Raw genomic sequence first — 25,266 nt, 5'->3', positions numbered from 1 at the left:
TTTTTTCAGATGAAACCGTTTCATCATTTAAAAAATGTTAAACACTGATGGACATGCCATGAAATGAAATTTACTGGTTGCATAAGTATTCAGCCCCTTAAGTCAGTACTTGGTAGAACCACCTTTTGCAGCAACTACTGAGTCTTTTTGGATAGGTCTCTACTAGCTTTGCACAGTAGGATGTTGACAGTTTTGCCCATTCTTCAAGGGAAAATTGCTCCAGTTCTGATAAGTTTGTTGTGGATCGTCGATGGACTGCAATCTTCAAGTCTCACCAGAAATTTTCGACTGGATTCAAATTAGGACTTTGACTGGGCCACTCAAGAACATTAATTCTCTTCTTGTTCAACCACACCAGTGTGGCTTTGGCTTTGTGCTTCGGGTTATTGTCCTGCTGAAATGTGAATTTCCTCCCCAGATTCAGAGTCTTGGCTGACTCAAACAGGTGTTCCTCAAGGATTCGCCTGTACTTTGCACCATCCATTCTCCCCTCTATTTTGACAAGCTTCCCAGTCCCTGCTGAAGAAATGCATTCCCAAAACATGATGCTGCCACCACCATGCTTGACAGTTGGGATGGTGTTGACTGGGTGATGTGAAGTATTGGGCTTGTGCCAGACATAACGCTTGGAATTTAGACCAAAAAGTTCAATTTTTGTCTCGTCTGACCACAAAACCTTTTTCACATGTCTGCAGTATCATGTACATGCTTTTTCGCAAACTCCATATGTGCTTTAAGATGAGGCTTTTTGAGTAACGGCTTATTTCTTGCCACCCATCCATGCAGGCCACCTTTGTGTAGGGACTGGCTTATTGTTGATGTGTGAACACTGACTCCCATCTCAGACACAGAACTCTGCAGATCTCTCAAGGTCATTGTTGGCTTCAGAGTGACATCCCGAACCAGTTTCCTGCTTGCCCGGCTGCTCAGTTTGGGAGGGCAGGCTGATCTGGGTAGTGTCTGGGTGGTATGATGCATCTTCCTTTTCTTAATGATGGACTTCACTGTGCTGAGAGGGATAATCAGCGCCTGTGGCAGGGTGACCGATAGTCTGACGTCACGGCAGAAGCAGGAACAAAAACTGACACCAAGGCAAGTACTGCAGTTAACGGCTGTGACGCTTTTATTCAGCAAAAGAAAGATAAATCAAAAGTTTAAACAAAAAACACTCGCTCACAGAGCAAAATAAAAGGGTAAACAAAAACAAATCTCTGACACAAAATAATAAATAATACGATCCCAGGTCAGGCTGGGCAGTTGCTATCACTGTTCCTGGAATCTTTTTAAATCACGTTTCGTTTCTCTCCACTCTCGCTCCTCACTAACACCCACCTGGAGCTAGAGAGCTGCAGCCTTTTTATATCGTGGCCGAGGGGTTTAACTAGCTTGCAATTAATTATTCTATTACCCCTCGGCCACAATCTGCACGAGTTTATTAAATTACTTCTGTGGATGGGACTACCCATCCACGCTACAAAACAAATCGGCTACGCCGTCAAAATACAAAACAATAAAACATACGGCGCTCGCCGTCATGTAAATAATAAATCATAATACAAATACAAAATAACACAGGGGCGGAGGGGGAACCCCCGTTCTAAACTAAAATAATAAATAATAATAAATAAAATAAAAACTAAAACAATGTACAGGGCTGCTCGCCCTGTTACAGCGCCTTTGAAATTTTCTTGTACCCTTCTCCTGCTCTGTGCCTCTCTACCACTTTATCCCTGAATTGTTTCGAAAGCTCCTTGGTCTTCATGGTTGCTTTGTTGGATCACTATGTGAGTTGCAGCTTGACAGTCTTTATATACCTGAGGAAAATTATCTACATGTTAAACCACTTTGAGTACACACAGGCTGAAACCATTTCACTAATTTTGTGACCTTTCAAACAAATCATTTGCACCTGAGCTGATTTATGGCTGCAGTAGCAAAGGGGTTGAATACTTATGCAACTGAGATTAATCGGTTTTTCACTGTAAATCTTACTTATTTACATTCTATATGCATTTTTTAACTTTATCAATATGGAATAGTTTGTGTAGATTCTACATGTAAAGTCTAATTTGAAAATGCCGTGGAGTATGCACAGGTGCCAACAAAATGTGAAAACTTTGCAGGGGGGTGAATACTTCTGCAAACCACTGTATATAACATTTTGAAAACAGCATGTGTCCACATCCCATGAATGTCCTTTACTTGACTAAGACCATGTATACAAGTCTAAATATAATATTTTATGGATTTCTTGTTTCTGCATCTTGTAAAGCGCTTTGTGATGGTAGTCCACTATGAAAGGCGCTATATAAAATAAAGATTGATTGATTGAATGTCTGCTACAGTAGAACTAAGATTGTGTTTAATTTACAATGAAATACTACAGGTTTCATTGCCTGTTCAATCGTATTTAAAGTACATCAAGTTAAAGTCTAATCAAGTTAAACCCTGTTACAATTAGAGTAAACCCAGATTACAGGGCATAGGCTTCAGATGTTGTAGGTTTCCTAAATACACTTTTAGTGTTGGCCTACTCGTACAAGGCACAGGCACTCTGTTATCATTCCCATATATGCTGTAGTTGAACTGTAGATATCTTCTGAGAAACAGACATCCTTATACAAAGAATTCCACAAATCGGGTGCATACCACTAAATAAACGAACAAAAAGCCTATCTTCACTTGGAGCACTAAACTAAACTTTGCACAGGAACCTTAAACTGTAAAACCGGGGAACTACTCTGCTTACCGACTTAAAAACACACTTTCCACAAACACTGATCAAAAAAAGGTTCTTACTACCTGTTCTATCTCTTTCTATGATTACACACACTCCCAACCGGGCTCTTCACTCAGCAGCCCTGAACAGACTGACTGCCTTTCTTTTATATTCTACAGCTGGCTTCAATTTACAATAATCACCAGCTTGCAAACAATTAATCCATTTGAAAACAATTATACACTCCATTGTGGCATTCTGGGGAACGTAGTCCTCAACCAGGACTATTTTCTTTCTCTTTCTCCCCATCCTGCTACAATATATTATTGCAATATATTGCATTTTAGAAACAAATTTTGATCACGCTGATCTGTTTTTTTTCGCTTTGGGCAAAAAATGCAGAAAAATTGCCTACTAAAAAAAACACAAAAAAAACAACACACACTGTATTCCGTAAGAAATGCTGCACTGCTGTTAACTCATGTTTACCTGGTCTCACTCACACAAAAGCCACATCTATCATCTAAGTTAACACAGCATACTCCATGCTTGGCTACATACAAGGCTACATTTTACAAATGCACATGCTCATTTTCATATCAGCTCTTGATTACAGAACACTTTTTTGGCAACAATTGTCTTCCATTTTAAATCGGCTTATCTCTTAAATATCCCATCTGGCTTCCACTTCTGTGTAACATCGAATTCACTATACAATGTTTTACCATATATTTGAATTATTGTATGTTAAAAAGTATTCTGTTTGCATCATTTCACCATACAATGAACACATACTGTTCATCTTGAGAAATGGTAAATTATAATACAATTAATTAGTATTTGGCATCTACCTTTTTTGACTGCTGTGTGTTCCAGTGTGTTTTCTCTACTGCTTGTACAGGTTACAGTTCTTATTCCCAGTAGTTTCCTTGTTTGAGATGGTCTCTTGGTGTGTGTGTAAGCGAGTGCTATTCAATAAAATGTGGTGCTGTTTGCCTTAGGGTAAAAAAATTAATAAATAAAATATCAATTGTTTATGACTCATATTACAAACAGTCTATCAAGGATCAGGTTTACTTCCAAACTTTCATAAAGAGATTACTGTAGGCATATTAAATTGCTGACAGTAGGGTACGAATGCTACATTAAATTTATCAGCTTTGAACCAGAGACATACAGTACCCCCACTCCCAATTAAATAATTATGGGGGACTGTGGCGGAGTGTCCCGCCCGTGTGTATTTTTGTGTTATATGTTGCATGTTGTGTGTTAAATGTTGGTGTATAGACATTGGTACACAGGATATAAACGGGTCTGTGTTTCACGACTGTTAGTAATATAGATTTGTATTTAGGCACGAGGATTGCACATCGCGTCACGTGCAGGTAATATGTGATCACGGATAGAATGCACAAATTAGTTCACATGCAGTTGTACCGAGATTCCAAATTGAATGATTGATTAGCAATCGGGTCTTGGTACAACTGCATAAAAGGAGCAGTTTTCACTCACTCGGGGTTGGGTGTTCGTGTTGTGGAGAACGGGAGAAAGGTAGACCGACGCAGCAGAGTGTAAAGTAGCGCTCTGCCTTGGCACAAACTTTACCCCATCCCGAATGTATTAACTGGACTAAAATGGTATAAGTTGCCGCATTTAAATGCAAAACCCTCAAAATGGGCTACCGGTAGCACAGACTAATCTGAAAAATAGCGCCTCCCCTCCAAATGGGCTGCCTCATTGAACAATAGGTAGGTCATTTGGAGAGGCAATGACCCGTGTTGACTAAGTGTCTTGACTTCATATTATTATTATTATTATTATTATTATTATTATTATTATTATTATTATAACAGATAAAACCATATATACACAATGAAAAGGATATAATGAACCACGTTTATATTCCGACCAATACAAACAACTGTACATAATGAAATAACCGGTATCGAGTTTTAATTTCATTCTCAGGGAGATCAAAAAGGGTAATGCAGACCCTAAATACTCTCCCTTCTTCTCAGTACTCTCCCTGTATTTCTGGGTTGTTCGGGAAGGTTAGGAGCCTGCACTCTCCGTCGTAAGAAATGCCCCTGAAAATTCACAAATTTCATGGAAACTGTGTATTTGACTGCCTACCGTGAAAAATATGCATTTTATTTTCCTTACAGTAATATCATGAAACAAAATGCAAAAATCACACACAAATTGTCAAACAAATTAAAAATTAAACATATCAGGTGCTCATCCATCATATATACAGTGGTGCCACCAAAGTATTGGTACCCTCTTACATGTTTACAGTGTTTGTCCATTAATTCATGGTTATTTTTATTATTTATTTATTTATTTAAAGCGACTACAAGTTTGTAGCCTAGTTTGTAATTTAAGACGGTGCTAATATTTTTGGTCAGCACTATACATATATATCAACCACTGCAATTAATTCTCTCTCTGAGCCTCTCATTGTCTGTCTATTCTTTCTTCTTCCTCTGATGAAAACAATTATTTTTCTTTTCTCTCTTTGTCCCCATCCTTTAGGATGTCTCATGGCTCTTTTCTTTCAGATTGCTTTTTATTATCTGCATAAAAAAACATCGATACTGCTGTTATCATGTGATACATAAACAGTTCAACGCTATAAACTACAGTTTACGTACTGTCTGCCATCAGGGGAATTTAGTACATATATACAGTGTTTGCTCCAGGACTTACAGACTGAGGGTCAATGTGGCCCCCACTCTAAATTTTAGGGGGACATTTTCTTCGGTGAGGGGGTCAATATGTTTGATAATTCAGAACCAACCACCATTTCTTATTTTTGTTTACTGACCTTTTGTTTCTGAAGAACAAAAAATAAAACCTAAAGCTGTAGATACAACCAAGGTGTCCCTAAACCACTCACTGTCACTTTTGGGGAAAATATTGGGAAATGTGTCAGTGACGCTGGTGTATCACTGAGTAGAGGACATTCATTGAACCAGATCACATTAGAACAGGGGTTTTCAATCTTTTTAAGCTGCATACCCCTTTCCAAAAAAAGTAGTCCACCGCATACCCCCATCTGAGATACAGTCATAATAAAATTAAAACAGAAGAAAAGGTTTGTACAATAACATGATACAACAAAACGCACAAGCCTTGGAGTGTGTGATGGATAAAATCATAAAAGTTACAGTATTATAAATGGGAAAAAAATATATTATATTTACTTTTGGATAAAAATTGTACCTCAAACAGGTTTCTAGTTGTTGGAAACATCAACATAATTTTATTGTAACTACTAATTAATTAATCAACGAAGCCTCCGTGCTACACTCATTCTCTCAGAAATGACATAGGACTATTCCATGATAGCAAATGGCAATCATGTATTTTTATTGATAATAAAATTACAGAAAAGGTGGCAAACAAAAGTTCACTATCCATGGCTCTCTACAGCTGACCTCATTACGAAAACATTGTTATTTTTTAATTCTTGGTGACTAAAACGTACAGTAATGATGCTAATTAAAAAACAATAATAAAACGCTTACCTAGTATCAGTGTGATGGATGTCCCTGCTTGATACCACAAAAATCACTGATGATGGCAGGGAAATCGGTTTCGTTTCACAGTCGACATCTTTGGCGTTTTTAATCTCTGACGGTATTTCGTCTTGATCGCCCTTTGCAAGTAATGTACTAGTATTGAGCCAACAATCCATATTTGTTCACTGGATTGAAAATTAAAAATTCTCACACCAGACGTAACGGTGTGAGTGTATGAGTAATATATATATTATATATATATATATATATATATATATATATATAATCCTAAAACAGACTGCAGTAACCGCCCAACTGTTTATATGACATGTAAAACAACAGGGTTTATTTATAACGTACATATTTAATATGTAAATTAACCATGTGTTATCTCAATGCAAGATGTATAACATGTGCTGTATAAAAATCACATACACTTTATATATATATATATATATATATATATATATATATATATATATATATATATATATATATATATATATATATATATAATCATGCCGTTATAGGCCTACTGGCGAAATGGCCAAGAAACAGTTGGTGCTTAACACATACTGAATTATTTTAGCATTTTTTGTCATAGAAAAGACACATTTCACATATTTATAACGTTACCGTAGTCTACTCTTTTTTTTTTTTTTTTTTAATCGATGCGGTTTTCGTTTCACAATTCTACTGCACTTCGTCTATAAACTGTAGCAGTACGCACAAGTTCACATTTCTCCCATTCACTAGCAAATAGATCAGTTAACAGCGGATGAATTTCACAGTATTTAAGCACAAATATTATAGCCTACAGTTCAACAGTCACTACCGAAGCGGATTAATTATTATTCCAGAAGAAATGGTCGGGTGTAACAGGGATACGAGGTTATATTTGCGCCGTGTTGTTAACAAGCCTGATGACGTTGTTGTCCAGGCTTTAATAAAGCCTTTACTGTGAAACTGTCTGTAACCAGGGAGGGTGTGAGCGCATTCTATTGGACTGGGGAATAAAAGCACGGAGTTTAATTATGAAAACGCAAGTGTAAACAAACAAGTAAAAAAGATTAGCATGTCGTCTGATATGTCATGGTAATACAAAATGCATTAATTTACTGCGTATTGGTATTGCGTCTCGTCTGGGAAGGGGGACATACGGGCGCGTTAAGAGAAATTCAGCGGGACATTTTTTATTTCAGGGGGGCACTGGTGCAATGGCGCGGCCTAGCGCCTATATATATATAATATATTATATATATACACACACACATTATATATATATGTGTGTGTGTGTATGTATATATATATATATATATACACACACACACACACACACACACACACACACACACACACACACACCACAGTTAGGGGTATTAATATAATTACAGTTTTTCATATATAAATTATAATTAATTACTTTAAGTCCTGGAGGCATGCCTAACAATTTTTTATTTTTGTATACAGCTTTTACCAACAGTATATTAAGGCAGGGGATCCCAAACTGTGGTCCACAATCCCTGATGGGCCGCGGGAGCAATAACATTCTATGTATTTTTTTTTTTTTCTATTAATAGTGAGAAGCAGGCACCGGCGGCAGCTGTAACTGTAGAAAAAATAAAGTGCATCAAGGCAGTATTGGCGGACTGTCAATCATAGCAGAAATTCACAAATCAGAGCTAACAGATTGCCTACCTGTAGGCGGGATGTAGAGCGAGAGCTCTAACAATAGGGCAGTGTTACGGTCATGTGATCGCTCTGCTGGCAGATGTAAACTGTACGTTCAGTATTAGTAAAGTTTCAATATGTCGAATCCGTTACCAAAGAATATGTTTTGCAAAGTATAAATAACAAAAAAGTCAGCTATAGGAGTTTGAATGCATTTGTACCTTGGGCTCAGTTTTGAGGTGCTGGAATGGGTTTGTTCTTTTGTTGAAACATTTTTAAAAAATCTATTTTGTCTGCTTGTTACTTTTTTTTTTGCAGCCAACACAGACCATTTTAAACGTCTTGTTTCCTGCAGAAGTTTGTTACATTTTTAAAGATTGCTTCAATAGCAAATCGAGTTACAATGTACATTTTTTAAGATTGCTTCAATAGCTAGGCTAAATTTTAAAATGTTTCTGCCTTGTTTTTTGGATGATGTTCTTGATGAACTGTCAATGATAACACATTTTAGGCATTTTACATCAGTAGAATAATTCCAACCAGTGAGCAGCGCGAGCTTATCTACAACCAAGACTGAACGGGAATACAAAAGAGAAGTTAAAACTGCCTTTGCGACTGCAATCTTCTTTCCTGGGCCGGCTCTGTTGGAAGGGAATACAGCAACGAGGAAAGAGACATGCTGGGGGACAGGCTGGCCAACAAACGACCTGGTAAAACCCAGGAACCAATTAATGCAATTGGACGTGGTTAACTGTCCAGTTAGTTTACTTTTTTTTTTTTTTGTTATACAAATCCTGTTTGAACTGTATTTTCTTTATATCTCATCTCGCAACCAGTATTGTATTTTCTTTTGTGAAGTAAGCGAGCAAGTTTATTTCTTTTCCTTTTGTGAAGTTTAATAAACAAAACTTGGATTATATTGGAAACTACTGTCTGCTTCGTCTGTGTGCACCCACACTCTCTCTCTCTCTCTCTCTCTCTCTCTCTCTCTCTCTCTCTCTCTCTCTCTCTCTCTCTCTATATATATGTCAGTTAAGGGGCATTCTGTGAAATTTGTTGTTTTTATTTTAAAAATACTGTGCATTTTCCGGGCCCCTATGACTACTGCCATAATGCTCTTTCCTATCAGCTGCTTTCTGACTTTCTTTGCGCCTAAATAAGACCAATTTGAAAATCGGTCTTATTTGTGGACCCCTTTAGGGCCTTCGCTGCTGTTCTGCCGCTTCATTAATCTATTTTAATATCAAAGAGTTCATTTACAAATGAGCCCCACCTATAGTTGGAGAAGTGGTTAGGGCTCTGGACTCTTGATCAGAGAGTTGTTGGTTCAATCCCAGGTGGGGGACGCTGCTGCTGTACCCTTGAGCAAGGTACTTTACCTAGATTGCTCCAGTAAAAACCCAACTGTATAAATAGGTAACTATGTAAAAATAATGTGATCTCTTGTAACAATTGTAAGTCGCCCTGGATAAGGATGTCTGCTAATAAATAAATAATAATAATAAAATAATAATAATAATAATAATAATACAGTTTGCACATGCACATAATTAAGGCTTGACATGCCTTAAAAATGCATGGCTAATGATCAGCAGAGCGCATTGCACGGCGGAGCACATTTTGGCGGTGCTAACACAGCCTTAACTTGCCAAAAGTGTCATAATACATACAGGGCAATTTTAAGGCCGGCATAAACTTGGTGTTATGGCCTTAACACCGTCGCAAATGCTTGATACGTGTCCCCCTATATTTTTAAAATAGAACATTTTTTGAACACAGAATTCATATTCTGCGAGGGAGTATTATGAGTACCTAAACAAAGCAATGCAGTATACGATAAGCAATTATGTTCCACCGATTTAGACTTATAATAAGAACAAAGGAGTTAATCTGCACACTTTTTATTTCGTATTCTTGCATGTTAGATACTAACAGAAAACACTTCACTTCAACTTGTCTAGAAAACAGTACAAAACTGATCGTATTAATACAGGCTTTAAAAAAAAAAAGCTGACTACATTTTAAAACAACGCAAGTCTGCAAGCTAAACATTCACTTTTAAGGTTAATAAAATGTCATGATGCAACACCAAGAGGACACAATCCAAACAAAAGCATTAGTTTCTGCAACCTCTGCATAGCTCAGATGAATTCGTATTTGCAAACTTCAAAATAAGAAGGTTATAAAGTTTAAATACAAACCCCTTGTTGCTTGGTGAAAAGTGTGAGGCAGTTGCTCAGGGCTGCACAGGTCTCGGTAGAAACTTCAGATAGTTCCTTTAACTTCTGGAGGACTGTAACAGGCAATCCTGGCGGAAATAAGAAGTAAACGTTTTAGTGAGTTATGCGACATAAGGTGTAGGTAATAAACAAGGAGGTTAAAATCAATGTGGGTTATTTTCCAAATTAGGAAGGAAATATAAAAAAAAAACTCATAGTAATGCAAGTCCTCAATAGGAAGATGACATCATGTTTAAAAATGCTCTTAACAATTATGCATTTTGAAAATGTACTGGTTTCACCAAGGTAGTAAAGATAAACATAGCTCCTGTATCCAAAACACTAGTAAAACAAAAGAAACTACAGTATAGTAAGCATGTTCTAGTTTAATACTTCCTCCAAACCAACTACTTCCTCCAAACCATTTCAACTCTGCTGACCCCTGCTTCATACTGTAGTGATTGTTCCAGTTTTCATAAAATACAAGGAAGTAGTAATTTACACTATAGTGCAGGTGCGTAGATCACTGGTCAGTGTGCAATTCTAGTATATGTCTACGAAACATAACATACTGGAGCGATCTGTGCTAAGTGTGTGTGTATATGTGTGTGTGCGTGTGCTGTCCTGTCTTTCCCGCCGTTTGTGTGTCACCCTGCATGAATCTGTGTAAACAGCGTTTTGTGTCTAGGCAGTGCTTGAGTGCTGTCTCGGGTGTCACATGCACAGTGCAGCTGTATGTAGATGGGGGTCTGTGTTTGCTGCACTGTGATTTGTGTTCGGTTCTGCCGGTCAGCTGCTTGCGCAGGACCGAGGGTCTGAGCGATTGGTCAGTGTGTATGTAAATGTGCCCTTGTGTGTGTGAGCCAATAGGGCTTGGGGGGGATCTCTATTTAGGAGATGTCTGTGAGCAGCTCGGGGCTGTGTTGTGGTGTCCTGACATTGAATGAGTCGTCTGAAACGCTACAATACAGCAAATAACACAAAGATCAAACAATTTACTAACTCCACAACCATGCAATATCAAAAAACTAAAATGATTCATGATTCCGAAATCCAGAATTATGTCAAAGTGCAATTCCAATCTTAATAAAAAAAAAAAAAATCTGGAAATATGGGGGAAAAAAATAAATAAAAAAAATAAAAATCAAATGTCATATCAGATTGAATGGTTTGTAAACATGACGTAACATGGATATGTGAAAAAAAGATCTGTATCGCTGCTATATCCAGAGATCAAAAAAGGTGGCAGTAAAATGGTTAATTTGCCATTAGGTTGTGCCTGAAGAGATTTCATAAAACTGAAAATATGAAGTTGCGGTGTCCCCAAGTGGCTCATCTGATAAAAGTACAGCCGCATGATGTGCAGGGTGAGTCATATAGCGCAGATTTGCGTCCTGGTTGTGCAAAGTGGCCTGCCTTTGCTGGCTCTGACACTCCCGTGGGTTAGGCAGGCAAAACCGTCAGCGACTGTTTCTCCTCATCGCGCTACAGCGAACCCTGCTGGCCGGGTGCCCAGTGAGCTCAAAAGCGGATACCTGAAAGGCTGGCCTTTGTTCTCCAGAGGTTGGTAGCTCACCGACATCTGCTCGAGTTCATGGGTGTAAAAGTGGAAGCTGGCTTGGTCGTGGGATCGAAGGAAGCCCACTGACCCTTCAGTTCTCCTGAGCTGTGGGCAATTGCAGTGTTGAGGGGAAAAAATGATTGGACATTCCAAATTGGGGCGAACAAATCGTGGGTAAAATAACTGGGCACACTACATTTATATATATATATATATATATAAAAAAAAAGAAAAAAAAAAGAAAATATGAAGTTGGGAGCGGAACTTAGCTATTGTGGAGGTGGTGATGGCTGTGAGGAATTTGTAAACTCATGCTGCTTCCCTCATGGGCATGCTTAAATATTTTTTATTAAAATACTAAAGTTGTGAGAGACAGTTGGATAAGAACTTGCAAGCTTTGAAACTACAGGCAAGTGTGCAGACTGCTACGCTATGATAGATAGCTTCCTGTTATTTAAGATTTCAGTCTCTATATAGAATTTGATCCTGGATCAGACCATAATCACATCCTCCGTAAACTGACCCTCTATTAGACATTGATTTCAATAGGCCAAGAAAGTACTCAAGAGCAGGCTGCAACTATGATTCTACAGAAATCTTTCTGATTTGGGCACTCTGCCATAATATACAATCTTAGAGGATTGGAGGATTCTCAGAAACCTGTCATCCCAGAACCTGCTTTTAAAAAGGTAAATAGTTACCCTTAATGTCAAATTTGAATATTTACCTGAATCTACAGTAAATGAGAATTGCCATCAGTTCCAGCTCCCCCATGGGCCATGGGCAAAGTGTTTCATGATTGAAGGTGGGTGCTGAGTGGTTTTACTAAGTGATCACTCTTGTTTTTATGTGTAGTATTATAAGATTTCTAATCAAAATCAATAAAACATGGCCCACCTTTTCATATCTGAAAGTATTCCTTAGTATACCCTCTACTTTTCTTTGAGAGAGCCATTACTGCTTAGAGCAACAGCCTCAGAACCTTAAGTGAACTGAAAAGGAATTAAATAAAAAGCTTATCCTTAAATGCTTAGGAAAGAATTACCAGACAGTGTCACTGATGTCAGCACATTATAGTGAACTTCAGCCACAATCTCCTGAAGGTCACACATTTTGTAGATCCAAAATACAGTGCAACATATTTGTACAACTTTACAGCTTCATTGCATTTATATATAGTAGAGAGTACTACAATTTTAATTTATTCTCGTGTATTTGTTTCCATTTTCATCAAAGTGGATCGCTTCTGCATTTTACCCTGTACTGTGCATGTATGTGTTAGTAAAGAAATGACTAGACGAGTGGTGCCCTGTTAAAATAATTAATAATTAGTTTGGGTTTGTACTGCGATTTAGGCTAATTGATGTTAGCCACTTTGACAAGATTTACAAAGGTCCCTAGTTACACGTGCACATGACCTTACCTGTGTGCGTTCCTCATCTGCTGGGTACGAACACATTTATCTAGTGTTAGTGGCAGGAGTGTGGACCAGCTAAAACAATAATATATGCACAGAAACTTGCTAGCCATGCCTGTGTGTACTAGTTTATCTCTTAAAAGGAACCTTATGGTTGCAAAGAAGAGTGTACCCTTATAAAAGCTTACCACTGTATTTTTTGCAGTTTTACCATGATTTTCTCATGATTATGCTGTGTTTGCCATGCTTATTAATATGCTTTACCGCACCTCGCTATTCTTTAAAATGCTTACATATGATTTACCATGCTTTCACTATGGAAACTTTTATAAGGGTAATAACCAAGGGATTTCTGCAGTGGAGCAGAGTTTATGAAACCTATGACTGGTTTAGTAAAGTTTTTGTTTATTATCATACATGCCTGCATGTACAGTATGGACCCCCATATACTTCTCAACCACCCCTCAAAGAAGTCATAGTTTAACAGAAACTGAATCTTACCTCTTGTATTCTTGTTATCTTTCACCATTGAAAGAAAGCTAGAAACTTGCATCTCCAACTTTTGCTGGCATGCTTGAGCTTTCTGTGGAAAACTATTAACCATGAGAAACTTGCAATAGTACAAGTAGTTTATTTTTTGCATTTGTTAATGTATGTGTTATTTTAATCATTTAATCAAAACAATTAATAAGTGAGTTACAATATCACAGACAGAATACACAATCTGCATATAATCAAAGGAATCATTACACAACAATTTTTTCAGATGTTTTTTTTTTATTATTATTTTTTAATTTTTCCCTTGCTGTCAGTAAGTATACCTGTGATGCTTTTATTTATTTATGTATTTTTCAAAACACACAAACTTCCTTAGAAAGCTGCTATAGGCGATGAAAATATGGTTTGGTATATTTTCAATGAACCACAGCAGAAATTGTGTGTTATGTTCCAAACTTACATCTCAGATTTAAAATTATGAAAGTGTCAGGTCATTGTACTGAAAGATAAAAAAATATATAATAAATAATCTATCAATTTCCTAACTAAAAGTTGCTGTATGTCAAAGGAAATGCAAATTAGGCAACATTGATTCTTACCTGTAATGAATCACTCAGCTGCCCTCACAGCACATCTTCCTCTTCCTCCTCGCTCACCTGGTCCTGGGAGCAGTAGTGAGTGCTGTAGGCAGAATGCTCTTCTATTGCTTCCAGCCATTTCTTAAAAGAAGAAAACTAAAAATCAGTCAATCCTGCAAATCATGCTTAAACTGACCGTCCTCATTAGACTGTCAAAACATATCTATCAAGCATGATTAATTTATTTAAAAATAAAAGCTATAATGAAACACAGAGAATAGACACCATGGAACCAGGATTGACTATTGTCATGCTATAACTACTCAACATTAAATCTTTTTGCAGACATTTAAACAGAGCAGACTACACAAAACAGCATTTCAACAATGAGCGGTTGTTCTAGCCCATACACCTAGGAACATTCTAGGGTTAAGAGTAAAAAAAGTCTCAGATTTTCCATTTACTAATCAAAGTTGCAGAGGGGACAGAAATTACCACCACAGTGGTACTTTCTAAAAGCCCCTTACCGGTTAAAATAGGATAAATATAGTATCTCTTTAATAAGATATGGTATAAGGCAAACAAATATTACATGGATTGAGCTTACGTTTGTTGTCAGTGCTGGTGCACCCTTTGGATGCACTTTAAAGTTGTGGATACTATCATCGAAGCACTTAACAGAGAAAAGGGAGGCGTCTCTGGACTTTACCTGGGTAAAAAGAAAAACAATGAATGTAACCATGGTAACAAAAAAATATACCTACAAAATTAGCAGAAAGAGACAGTGTAGACGGCAACTGTACTGATGTAGACAGAAGCATATTGGTTTACTTTTCTAAGGAGTAAGGGAAAAAACAAAGGATGTAGAGAAGGAGAACAGCCCAAAACACGAATAGTTTTACATGTGAAAAATGTGTTTTTTGAATTAATAAACGTACTGTTTTGGATACCAGGACAAAACTCCATCTTGGAGAACCACCCAATACAGCCGCCATCCAAAGAAGCGTGAACTCTAGGACAGAAAGAGACAGATTACATAAAAGGGTGGTTATAGATAATGTCGCTACTTGGGGATTAATAATTCACCGTAGATTTACAAAAAATTACAAAACAAAGATTCCAGGACTATCACCATGAGTGATATAAGGGGCCAGTAGCAGACATTTGTATGTGTTACTGCATTACCGAAGGAGGAAAGATTCATCAGAATGCAACATTTTTAATGTCTCTATACCCAAGAAACTTAAAAGTTGTATGACCTCAATATGGCAGTCATATACTGCAAGGTTATGTCACAGTCACCAACACATTAGGGTGGAGGTTTTGTATAATTCTGCAAATATGAAATCTCTACCTCAAACGGTAATCTAAGATTATTTCTTGCACGATACCCATGATCGAACTTAACCTAGACAATCAAAGAATACAGTTGCATATTGAATATGAATCCAGGTTTTCATTTGGACATGACTTCTTTGAAAAATTACCTTCCAAACAGGTCCTTCAAATTTCTGCAACGTTCAGTTCACACCCTTTAAAATAAAAAAAATGAAAAAAAAGTCACTATATTTTAGCCTATTAATGCTCACTTATTTCTGTGGATTTTGATTGTATTTTCTTCAGTTGGCATAAAAAGACTTAAACAAATTAAAATACTAACCTATGCCATTTTCAGTAGGTTTAGAGAGTCACTCAAGGTGTAATACATGATCAGAAGATACAGTAAACTGGGGCTCCCGAGTGGCGCATCCAGTAAAAGCGCCTCATGTGTGCAGGATGCGCTCTATAGCTTGGGGCCGATTTTTCAAAATTTTGGTAATCCGATTTCCGCGTTTGATCTGGATTATATTTTTCAAAACATCAAAATGTGATTGGGATTTCTGTGATCCGGATTTCGTTTTGGTAATCCGATCACACTTTTAATCACGATTAAATGTTGCAATTGGGTTTTTCAGAATTTAAAAAGAGGAGATCAAGATTACTTTGATCCAAAATACCAGGATTATTGTGGTTTTATGGAGGAGATGGATTTAGCTTTTAAATGATCATAAAACATCAATATTTTGTTTGAATTGTCATAGCAAACACGTTGCATGTCCAAATCGATTGTTAGAATATAATATTTACATATTTAAGTTTTGTATACATGCAAGCAAAAAGGAAAACACATATTTAGTGGTATAGCTTTAATAAAGAAGCACTTCACTTACGCCTCCTTAAAGCTCGTCTGAGAGATGCTGGTCTCCCGACCAACGAGGAAGATGATGAAGATGTCTAAAAACACATATCCTTTTTTCAAAAGTTTTATTTTTATTCAATTTAGATTTAGTTATTTAATTCCTGCTAAGTGGGCATAAATAAAATAACCATTATTTGCATTTGTTATATGTGCACCAACATTAAAAGTGATTTAGATTTTGTTAAGAAAATATATATAAAACAAAATAAAGTTGTGTATTAATCATTATTTCCACGATCTTATTTCTTTTGTTAAATTAGGTTATACCATAACAGTGACATTTTCTGAAAAAACAGATCAAAACGATCCAGATAAAAGTAATCTCGAGCACAAAATATAGGATTACAAAATCCTAAAGTTTTGAAAAACCGGCCCCTGGAGATCACAGGTTCGAATCCAGGCTATGTCACTGTTGACTGTGACCGGGGGTTCCTAGGGGCCGCGCACAATTGGCCGAGTGCCGCCCGAGTAGGGAGGGCTTAGGTCGGCAGGGGAATCCACAGTTCACCGCGCACCAGCGACCCCTGTGGCCAATAAGGTGCTGCAGTTCTGCAGTGGAGCTATCAGATCTGTGTTGTCCACCGGCACTATAGGTCTGGTGGCTTCGCTGTGGATCCGCAGTGCGAAAAATAACAGATTGGCAGGAACATGTTTCGGAGGACGCGTGTTCCAGCCTCCATTTCCTGAGTCGCCAGGGGGATGCAGCGGTGAACCAGGATACAAATAACAATTGGGCATTCCAAATTGGGGAGAAAACCGGGGCAAAAAACCAAGATACAGTAAACAAAACAAGCATTACATAACAGCCATACATACAAAATTACACTTTAGTGGTCACATTCTACTGTGAACCCACCTCAAAAGTGAGCACTTACCATTTTTAGGTTTGACATGTCTCAATTTAAAATGTCCCAATTTTGACATGGAAATTACTTTAACATGAATACATTGCAAATGTATAGGCAACAGTATGATATCCTACGTATGAAACCTGATATTTCTTTACAATAAGGAGTATCTGCACTGACCTTCAGAGGATTGCCCTCAAGTATTTCTTTCATCTCAGCTCCCTTTGCAAGGTCGAGAGCAGTCTGATCTGTCAGTGGATAAAAAATGAAAGATAACCTATTCCACGTACTTAGAAAAGCATAACCGTATCAGTGATCAAACAAAAGAAAAAAGTTAAAATGCTTATTTTCCAAACTGTTAGCTGTTTAAAAGCGTGTAACACTATAGCAGTATGTAACTATTATTAAATGGTCTGTACTTGTGTTAAACAAGTGGGTACTATTTATTTGTTCATGAAGTTCTAGAACCAATATAAGACATGTTGACTGAAATGTTAAAGAAAAAAAAGCCCCTAGCCATTACTCACTGTTTTTGTTTTTGATGCCGGGGTCTGCCCCGCTCAAACATTCTTCTTCATTTATCAAACATTCTTTCTCTAGAATGTCAACGCTCAATACTCTTTGGAAGAAAGTATTAATACATTTTTGAGTGGTGATGATAAAACTGTATGTAGACATTCATGTGGCTTCCATGCAAGTTTTTTTTTTTTTTAACTCGAGACATTTACACGAGAAAAATGTCTTGTGAAAAATGCTTTTCTGGGTTTCCATTTGCTCAGTTTATTTTACTCGAGTAAACCAGGCTTTTCACTCGACGTCATGCAAATGAACGGGAAAGGTGGGGGTTGATATGTAAATTAGCTATGTGTAAAGTACTCGTGGTGTTTTTGAAGATTACTAGTGAAATTTTATGAAAAATGTGGTTTCCATGCGCAGAGACCTGCTACACGACTGAAACAAAGCTGTTGTAATAAAGCAAAATACCTTGTGCCTGGCTAGTTAATAATGTGATTTACTACTCTTGCCCAAATTGTTTTTCAAATGTCATTAGTAGGTGAATACTGTTTCAACTAATGTATCTTACGACTCATTAATTAAAAATAAACTAGGAGGTATAAAATGAAACTGGCCAACAGGTATTGCAGATCACCATGGCTGAAAACCGGCGGAGACGTTATATATATATATATATATATATATATATATATAATAAATTATACAGAAAAAAAATTACACAGAACTGTAAACCCACAAGAGATATACAACATGACAGACCAGACACAGCAAAACACAATAATAATAATAAAAAAACCCCGCCTGCATTATCATTAAGGTGAACTACTCCACTGCTAACCATAAAAATCGCCCATCAGCCACTACTTTCTGCCATCTTGGAATCCACAGCAACAACTGACCTGCTCCCTTGCAATATTTATAGTTAAGGATAAACACGCTCATTGACATTTACACGTGAAATGCGGGTTTCCATGCGAAACTGGCCGTGGATTTCCCGTGAGTTTCGTCATTTACACGAGTAAATGAGATTTAGCCTATCCCTCTCTTTGGCCGTTTTTTTCAGCCACAAACCTGATTTACACGAGTAATTCTCCCAAACGTGCACGCGCATCGCCATTTCACGTGTAAAATGATCCGCATGGAAACCCCATGATTGTCTACGTACATATCAATAACAAGATTTTCAGTGTTCAAAGATATTTCAGTTTCTGAAAACATGAATCTCCAAGCTTTTGTTACAGTATGTGTCTGTCCCGAACCAGGTAAAAAACAGTCACAAATCTATAAATATTTCTCAATATCTGAAATAATCCATAAATGATCCGTATGCATTTCTAATTCAGCTCTGTTGGCTTTTGTTCTCTTTCCAATTTTTTATTCAGTTTCTCACAGTATTTGCTCTTGACTGCCATCTTATGGTTCTTGGTGCACAGTAAATAGGTAAATACAATATGTAGTCCTTAAATGAGTGCCAAGTAAGTTTTTTACATTCATTTTCTCCCCCCTTTAGATCTTTGTATTTTCCTGGTTGCTTGTTTTTGTATACTTCGGTTTAGGAAATACAGGTTTTTCAAATATAACAAAAAATGTAACTGTTGCATCTTGGTATCTAATTAAACTCCTGTGCGGTAGGTTGCATTGGCATGTTGCATTTAGACCACTGAAGTGAACTAGCGCTTCAGCACAGGAAACGATTTAGCATGGTACAAGGAAGTTGGATCAACTTTTACTTCTGTAGCACCGAGTATAAAGTGTGCCCTCTGGAGTACTGATCAAGCCTTCAGCTGGATCTTGGAAACATTCACTGCTTGGGTTTTGCAGGTGAAGAGAGATGATTGGTTAGACAGAAAGAATAGAGGTCATCTCTTGATCTTGAGTCCTGATCTTTATCAGTTTGTGGGTTTTTGCTGGACAGAGAAAGCGCTTTTCCATTTAGATCTCAAACTAACACAAGATTTAAGAAATGCATACAGTACTTGAGCTTACTATGACCTTCCGAAATTATGTACAGTATAGCGAATTATTATTATTATTATTTATTTCTTAGCAGACGCCCTTATCCAGTGCGACTTACAATTGTTGCAAGATATCACATTATTTTTACATACAATTACAATATTTTTTTACACATTTTTTTTACATACAATTACCCATTTATACAGTTGGGTTTTTACTGGAGCAATCTACGTAAAGTACCTTGCTTAAGGGTATAGCAGCAGTGTCACCCACCTGGGATTGAACCCACAACCCTCCGGTCAAGAGTCCAGAGCCCTAACCACTACTCCACACTGCTGCCCCGACGCAACCGAAGGCGACTGATGGTCAGAGCAGCTCTGTGGAGGCCTCAGCCCAGGTCTTTTACGAGCACAGACTGACAGAGGTAGAACACAGTGATTGCATAACCTTATAGAAGTGAACAACAATAAAATAGGACCTTCTGCCACTTAATGGTTTGAGAGAAGAGCGACTAAGAAGGTTGTCATAAGTAGAACCCCAATTCCAGTCATTCATTACAACCCTACAAGAACATTTTTGCAGAGACTCAAGCCTCTTAGTATTGTATTTTTAAAATGGTTCCCAGACAAAACAGTGGTACTCTAAAATAGGTCTTAAACTCTTGTAAAGACGTAAACCAACATTGGAAGGGGCCTCTCTAAAGGAATGAAATATAAACCCCAAAATTCTTCTTGCTTTGCCGCAAACATAATCATCATGGTGTGACCAGAGCAAGTTATCAGATACCCAAACCCCCAGGAGCTTATGAGTGCCTTTCTCAATTGGGACTGTCCCCATTATTTTAAAGTGTAACTAACTTTTGTTTCAACAGCATACAGTACTAACTGTTTTCTTAGTGATGTATCTATCCGTCAATATCAACAGTGATTGCTACCATGGCAAGAGAACTGAAACACACAATGGATACACTTGTTTAATTGACAAATTATTGAATGAATCAGGATGACAATAAAAATACAACAAAATGGTGAAATTAGTAAGTGTTTTTAATATGTACTGTACAAAAAAATGTTTTAAAATGTTTTAAATCTATAAAACTGTTATGAGAAGAAGAATCACACTTTAAAAAGTCTGTCAATGGACAAAAGTAGCAAAGACAAGAAATGGGTGCTGTTTTTTATGGAATATGAGTAATATGCATGGTTTGAGAATAATCCTGCAAGGTCAACCCGGTTTGTACTAGTGTAAAAACTTATCGCTCGAAAGAATACTTAGCCAAGGGCCAAGTATTTAAAACATTCACAACAGTGCTGCAGTTTATACAAGTTAGATACTGCTCCTTACCACTCTATGGACCCTTTTGATAATCTAGCACAGTGGTCATCATAATAATACATACAGTATAAAGATACTGTACTAACATGACATGAGGATCACTCATCTAGCCTTTGCGTATGCAGGCTATTTGGTCACTACCAGAAATAAAAGGATTCAAATATAAATTGTTTTTTAGGACTAACCACCTGTCCAAACAAGTACCTTTAACTTTTTCCACAATAGGTTATTTTAGTAACGTATACAATCTGCTGGGTAAAGCAATAAGGCAGTCATATTCAATTGTGTAACAAAAAGATTCATAGAAACAACATTGTATTGTTTCCTCAGAAACAGGAAACATATATATATATATATATATATATATATATATAGTGCCTTGCAAAATTATTCAGACCCCTGACCAATTCTCTCATATTACTGAATTACAAATGGTACATTGAAATTTCGTTCTGTTTGATATTTTATTTTAAAACACTGAAACTCAAAATCAATTATTGTAAGGTGACATTGGTTTTATGTTGGGAAATATTTTTAAGAAAAATAAAAAACTGAAATATCTTGCTTGCATAAGTATTCAACCCCCACACACTAATATTTGGTAGAGCCACCTTTCGCTGGAATAACAGTTTAAGTCTTTTGGGGTAAGTATGTACCAGCTTTGCACACAGTGTCGGAGTGATTTTGGCCCATTCTTCTTGGCAGATTTGCTCCAGGTTGTTCAGGTTGGTTGGACGACGCTTGTGGACCGCAATTTTCAAATAGTGCCACAGATTCTCAATGGGATTGAGATCAGGACTTTGACTGGGCCACTGTAGGACACTCACCTTTTTGTTCTTGAGCCACTCCAATGTTGCTTTTGGCCTTGTGCATGGGATCATTGTCCTGCTGAAAGGTGAATTTCCTCCCAAGCTTCAATTTTTTAGCAGACTGAAGCAGGTTCTCTTGCATTATTTCCCTGTATTTTGCTCCATCCATTCTTCCTTCAATTTTAACAAGATGCTGCCACCACCATACTTCACTGTAGGGATGGTGTGTCTTGAGGCATGGACAGTGTTAGGTTTGTGCCACACATAGCGCTTTGAGTTTTGGCTAAAAAGCTCTGTCTTGGTCTCATCTGACCACAAAACCTTTTCCCACATCGCAGCTGGGTCACTCTCATGCTTTCTGGCAAACTCCAGATGTGCTTTCAGATGGTACTTTTTGAGTAATGGCTTCTTTCTTGCCACCCTCCCATAGAGGCCAGTGTTATGTAGAGCTCTTGATATGGTTGACTGGTGCACCATTATTCCACTCCCCAGCCACTGAACTCTGTAGCTCCTTCAAAGTGATTGTTGGCCTCTCTGTGGCTTCTCTTACAAGTCTCCTCCTTGTTTGAGCGCTGAGTTTTGAGGGACAGCCTTTTCTTGGCAGTGCCTGGGTGGTGTGATGCAGCTTCCATTTCCTGATTATTGATCCAACTGTGCTCACTGGGATATCCAAACACTTGGATATTATTTTATACCCTTTCCCTAATCTATGCATTTGTATTACTTTATCTCTAACTTCTGTAGAATGCTCTTTGGTCTTCATTTTCCTTCAGATTCACAGCCTGACCAATGATCCCTCAACAGTGGGGTTTTTATCCAGAAAATGTGACAGCAACTTTAATGGTTCACAGGTGGAGGCCAATGGTAAGGTAATTGTGTCCTCCTTAGGGCAATTTCTTTCATCGGTGTAAACTGGGAGCTTCCACAGCACAGGGGTTGAATACTTATGCAAGCAAGATATTTCAGTTTTTTTTATTTTTCTTAAATATTTCCCAACATAAAACCAATGTCACCTTACAATAATTTATTTTGAGTTTCAGTGTTTTAAAATAAAATATCTAACAGAACGAAATTTCAATGTACCGTTTGTAATTCAGTAATATGAGAGAATTGGTCAGGGATCTGAATAATTTTGCAAGTTTGCAAGCACATTAGCAATGTATTTGCTTACGATTGTAAGTCGCCCTGGATAAGGGCGTCTGCTAAGAAATAAATAATAATAATAATAATAATAATAATAATAATAATAATAATAATAATAATACACCTTCCCTTTGCAGTCCGTGCCCACGTAACTGCATGTTTATAATATGTATTGTGATTTGTACACTTCATTTCCATATCATTTTGCATACGCTGAATTTAGTACAGTAACCGATATGAAAAATACTGTTCTGGAACCATTTTGTAATATTCTTGGCGATTGTTTACTTCATAACTTAAGGGGTGCTATCTGGCGCCATTGGGAACCAACACTTTTCTTTAAGGTTTTGCAGAAAAAATTCAGGGCAATTGACGGGAAAAGTATGGTCCTGGGAAAAAAAAAACCCGTGATAGCTCACTCTCTTTTGAACCACCTGGCACACCAGCCAGTCGCAGATAATAAACAACTACAAACTAAAATAGCTTCTCTATTCCAATAACTGTTGGTCATGCATTCGAAAATTATATTATATATATATATATATATAGAGAGAGAGAGAGAGAGAGAGAGAGAGAGAGAGAGAGAGAGAGAGAGAGAGAGAGAGAGAGAGAGAGAGAGAGAGAGAGAGAGATTATTTCAAAATACAAGAAAAACAATAAGAAGACTTACTCCAAATCCATAGATGTCGGTGCTCTCAACAAATGCGTTGTTGTGAATTTCATAACAATCCTGCAGGTTCGTGTTGTACAGGAAAATGTATTGGCAATCTCGTCAGTTTGGCACTATGTTTAGCAAGCAGCGTGGGAGCGCGTAGTTTTTGAATGTGAGAGCTAAGGAGTTCATAGCTCTGTTTTTACACAGAAAGAGAATTCCAATTACCACGGGCCAGCATGTGATTGCATTACGACTCTTCCTGTGTTCATACCATGCCTACGTGCTGCAACTACAGAAATGACAGCATGTTCTGGAACTTCTCCAAAGCGTTGCAGCTGACACCGCTTTGCTCAATTTTCACATTTGTAAACTTTACAGAGTTTAAATACTTTCCTATTTTATTATATATTTTGACAATTAAAATAAACGTGATCCTAAACTACAGCAACACATTAAAAACAAAAACAAAAAAAACAGCTGATGGTAAGTTGGTAATGTGCATGCGCATTAGTACAACCACTGCTAGCTCCTTACCTGTCATTCGGGTAGCGCTAAAGAATTTGTATTATCGGGTGTAATGGCAAAAAGGTACAGAGGTACTGTAGCTTTGGACATTTATGGTAATAAATAAATAACAAACCCTATTGCCCGCTACCATCTGCTGTTTGACACTGCAGTCTATCCAACCTTGCCGAATGTTAGGACTGTGTAATGTGGAGGAGCGGCGACACAATGGTACTCTATTAAAACAATAGTTATGATTTATAAATAGTTGTCGTAAATTATTATTTATTTCTTAGCAGACGCCCGTATTGTGTTTTTGGCAAATATTAATGTATTAACCAGGTTACCCGGTGTAAAAATAAGAACATAAGAATAAGAACATAAGAAAGATTACAAACGAGAGGAGGCCATTCAGTCCATCTTGCTCGTTTGGTTGTTAGTAGCTTATTGATCCCAGAATCTCATCAAGGAGCTTCTTGAAGGATCCCCAGGTGTCAGCTTCAACAACATTACTGGGGAGTTGGTTCCAGACCCTCACAATTCTCTGTGTAAAAAAGTGCCTCCTATTTTCTGTTCTGAATGCCCCTTTATCTAATCTCCATTTGTGACCCCTGGTCCTTGTTTCTTTTTTCAGGTCAAAAAAGTCCCCTGGGTCGACATTGTCTATACCTTTCAGGATTTTGAATGTTTGAATCAGATCGCCGCGTAGTCTTCTTTGTTCAAGACTGAATAGATTCAAATCTTTTAGCCTGTCTGCATACGACATGCCTTTTAAACCCGGGATGATTCTGGTTGCTCTTCTTTGCACTCTTTCTAGAGAAGCAATATCGTTTTTGTAACGAGGTAACCAGAACTGAACACAATATTCTAGGTAAGGTCTTACTAATGCATTGTAAAGTTTTAACATTACTTCCCTTGATTTAAATTCAACACTTCTCACAATATATCCGAGCATCTTGTTGGCCTTTTTTATAGCTTCCCCACATTGTCTAGATGAAGACATTTCTGAGTCAATATAGGTCTTTTTCATAGTTCCCTTCTTCAATTTCAGTATCTCCCATGATATTTATCATG

At 37.4% G+C, this 25,266-nt stretch overlaps 1 protein-coding gene across 2 annotated transcripts in view; it reads right to left on the bottom strand.

Annotated features, from left to right (window-relative positions):
* The window catches only part of LOC117435516 (oxysterol-binding protein-related protein 1-like), a 68,175-nt gene extending 44,158 nt beyond the window's left edge, over positions 1-24,017 (bottom strand). The window contains exons 1-8 of one of the 2 annotated variants that reach the window (XM_034920797.2): positions 23,704-24,017; positions 17,455-17,522; positions 15,675-15,719; positions 15,126-15,199; positions 14,795-14,896; positions 14,209-14,328; positions 13,613-13,694; positions 10,116-10,222 (exon numbers count right to left, since the gene is read on the bottom strand). In XM_034920797.2, coding sequence (XP_034776688.2) covers positions 10,116-10,222; positions 13,613-13,664 — 159 coding nt within the window. In that variant the 5' untranslated portion in view covers positions 13,665-13,694; positions 14,209-14,328; positions 14,795-14,896; ... (2 more) ...; positions 17,455-17,522; positions 23,704-24,017. Of the gene's footprint in view, positions 1-3,570; positions 3,671-10,115; positions 10,223-13,612; positions 13,695-14,208; positions 14,329-14,794; positions 14,897-15,125; positions 15,200-15,674; positions 15,720-17,454; positions 17,523-23,703 lie in introns of those variants that run through there. The other variant, XM_059016672.1, reaches the window with a different exon arrangement.
* Positions 24,018-25,266: the final 1,249 nt, after the last annotated feature.

This window comes from Acipenser ruthenus, chromosome 3 (assembly GCF_902713425.1).
Source record: "Acipenser ruthenus chromosome 3, fAciRut3.2 maternal haplotype, whole genome shotgun sequence".
Lineage (NCBI taxonomy): Eukaryota > Metazoa > Chordata > Actinopteri > Acipenseriformes > Acipenseridae > Acipenser > Acipenser ruthenus.
Note: the sequence above shows the minus strand (reverse complement) of the source record. Positions and strands in the feature narration are given on the sequence as shown.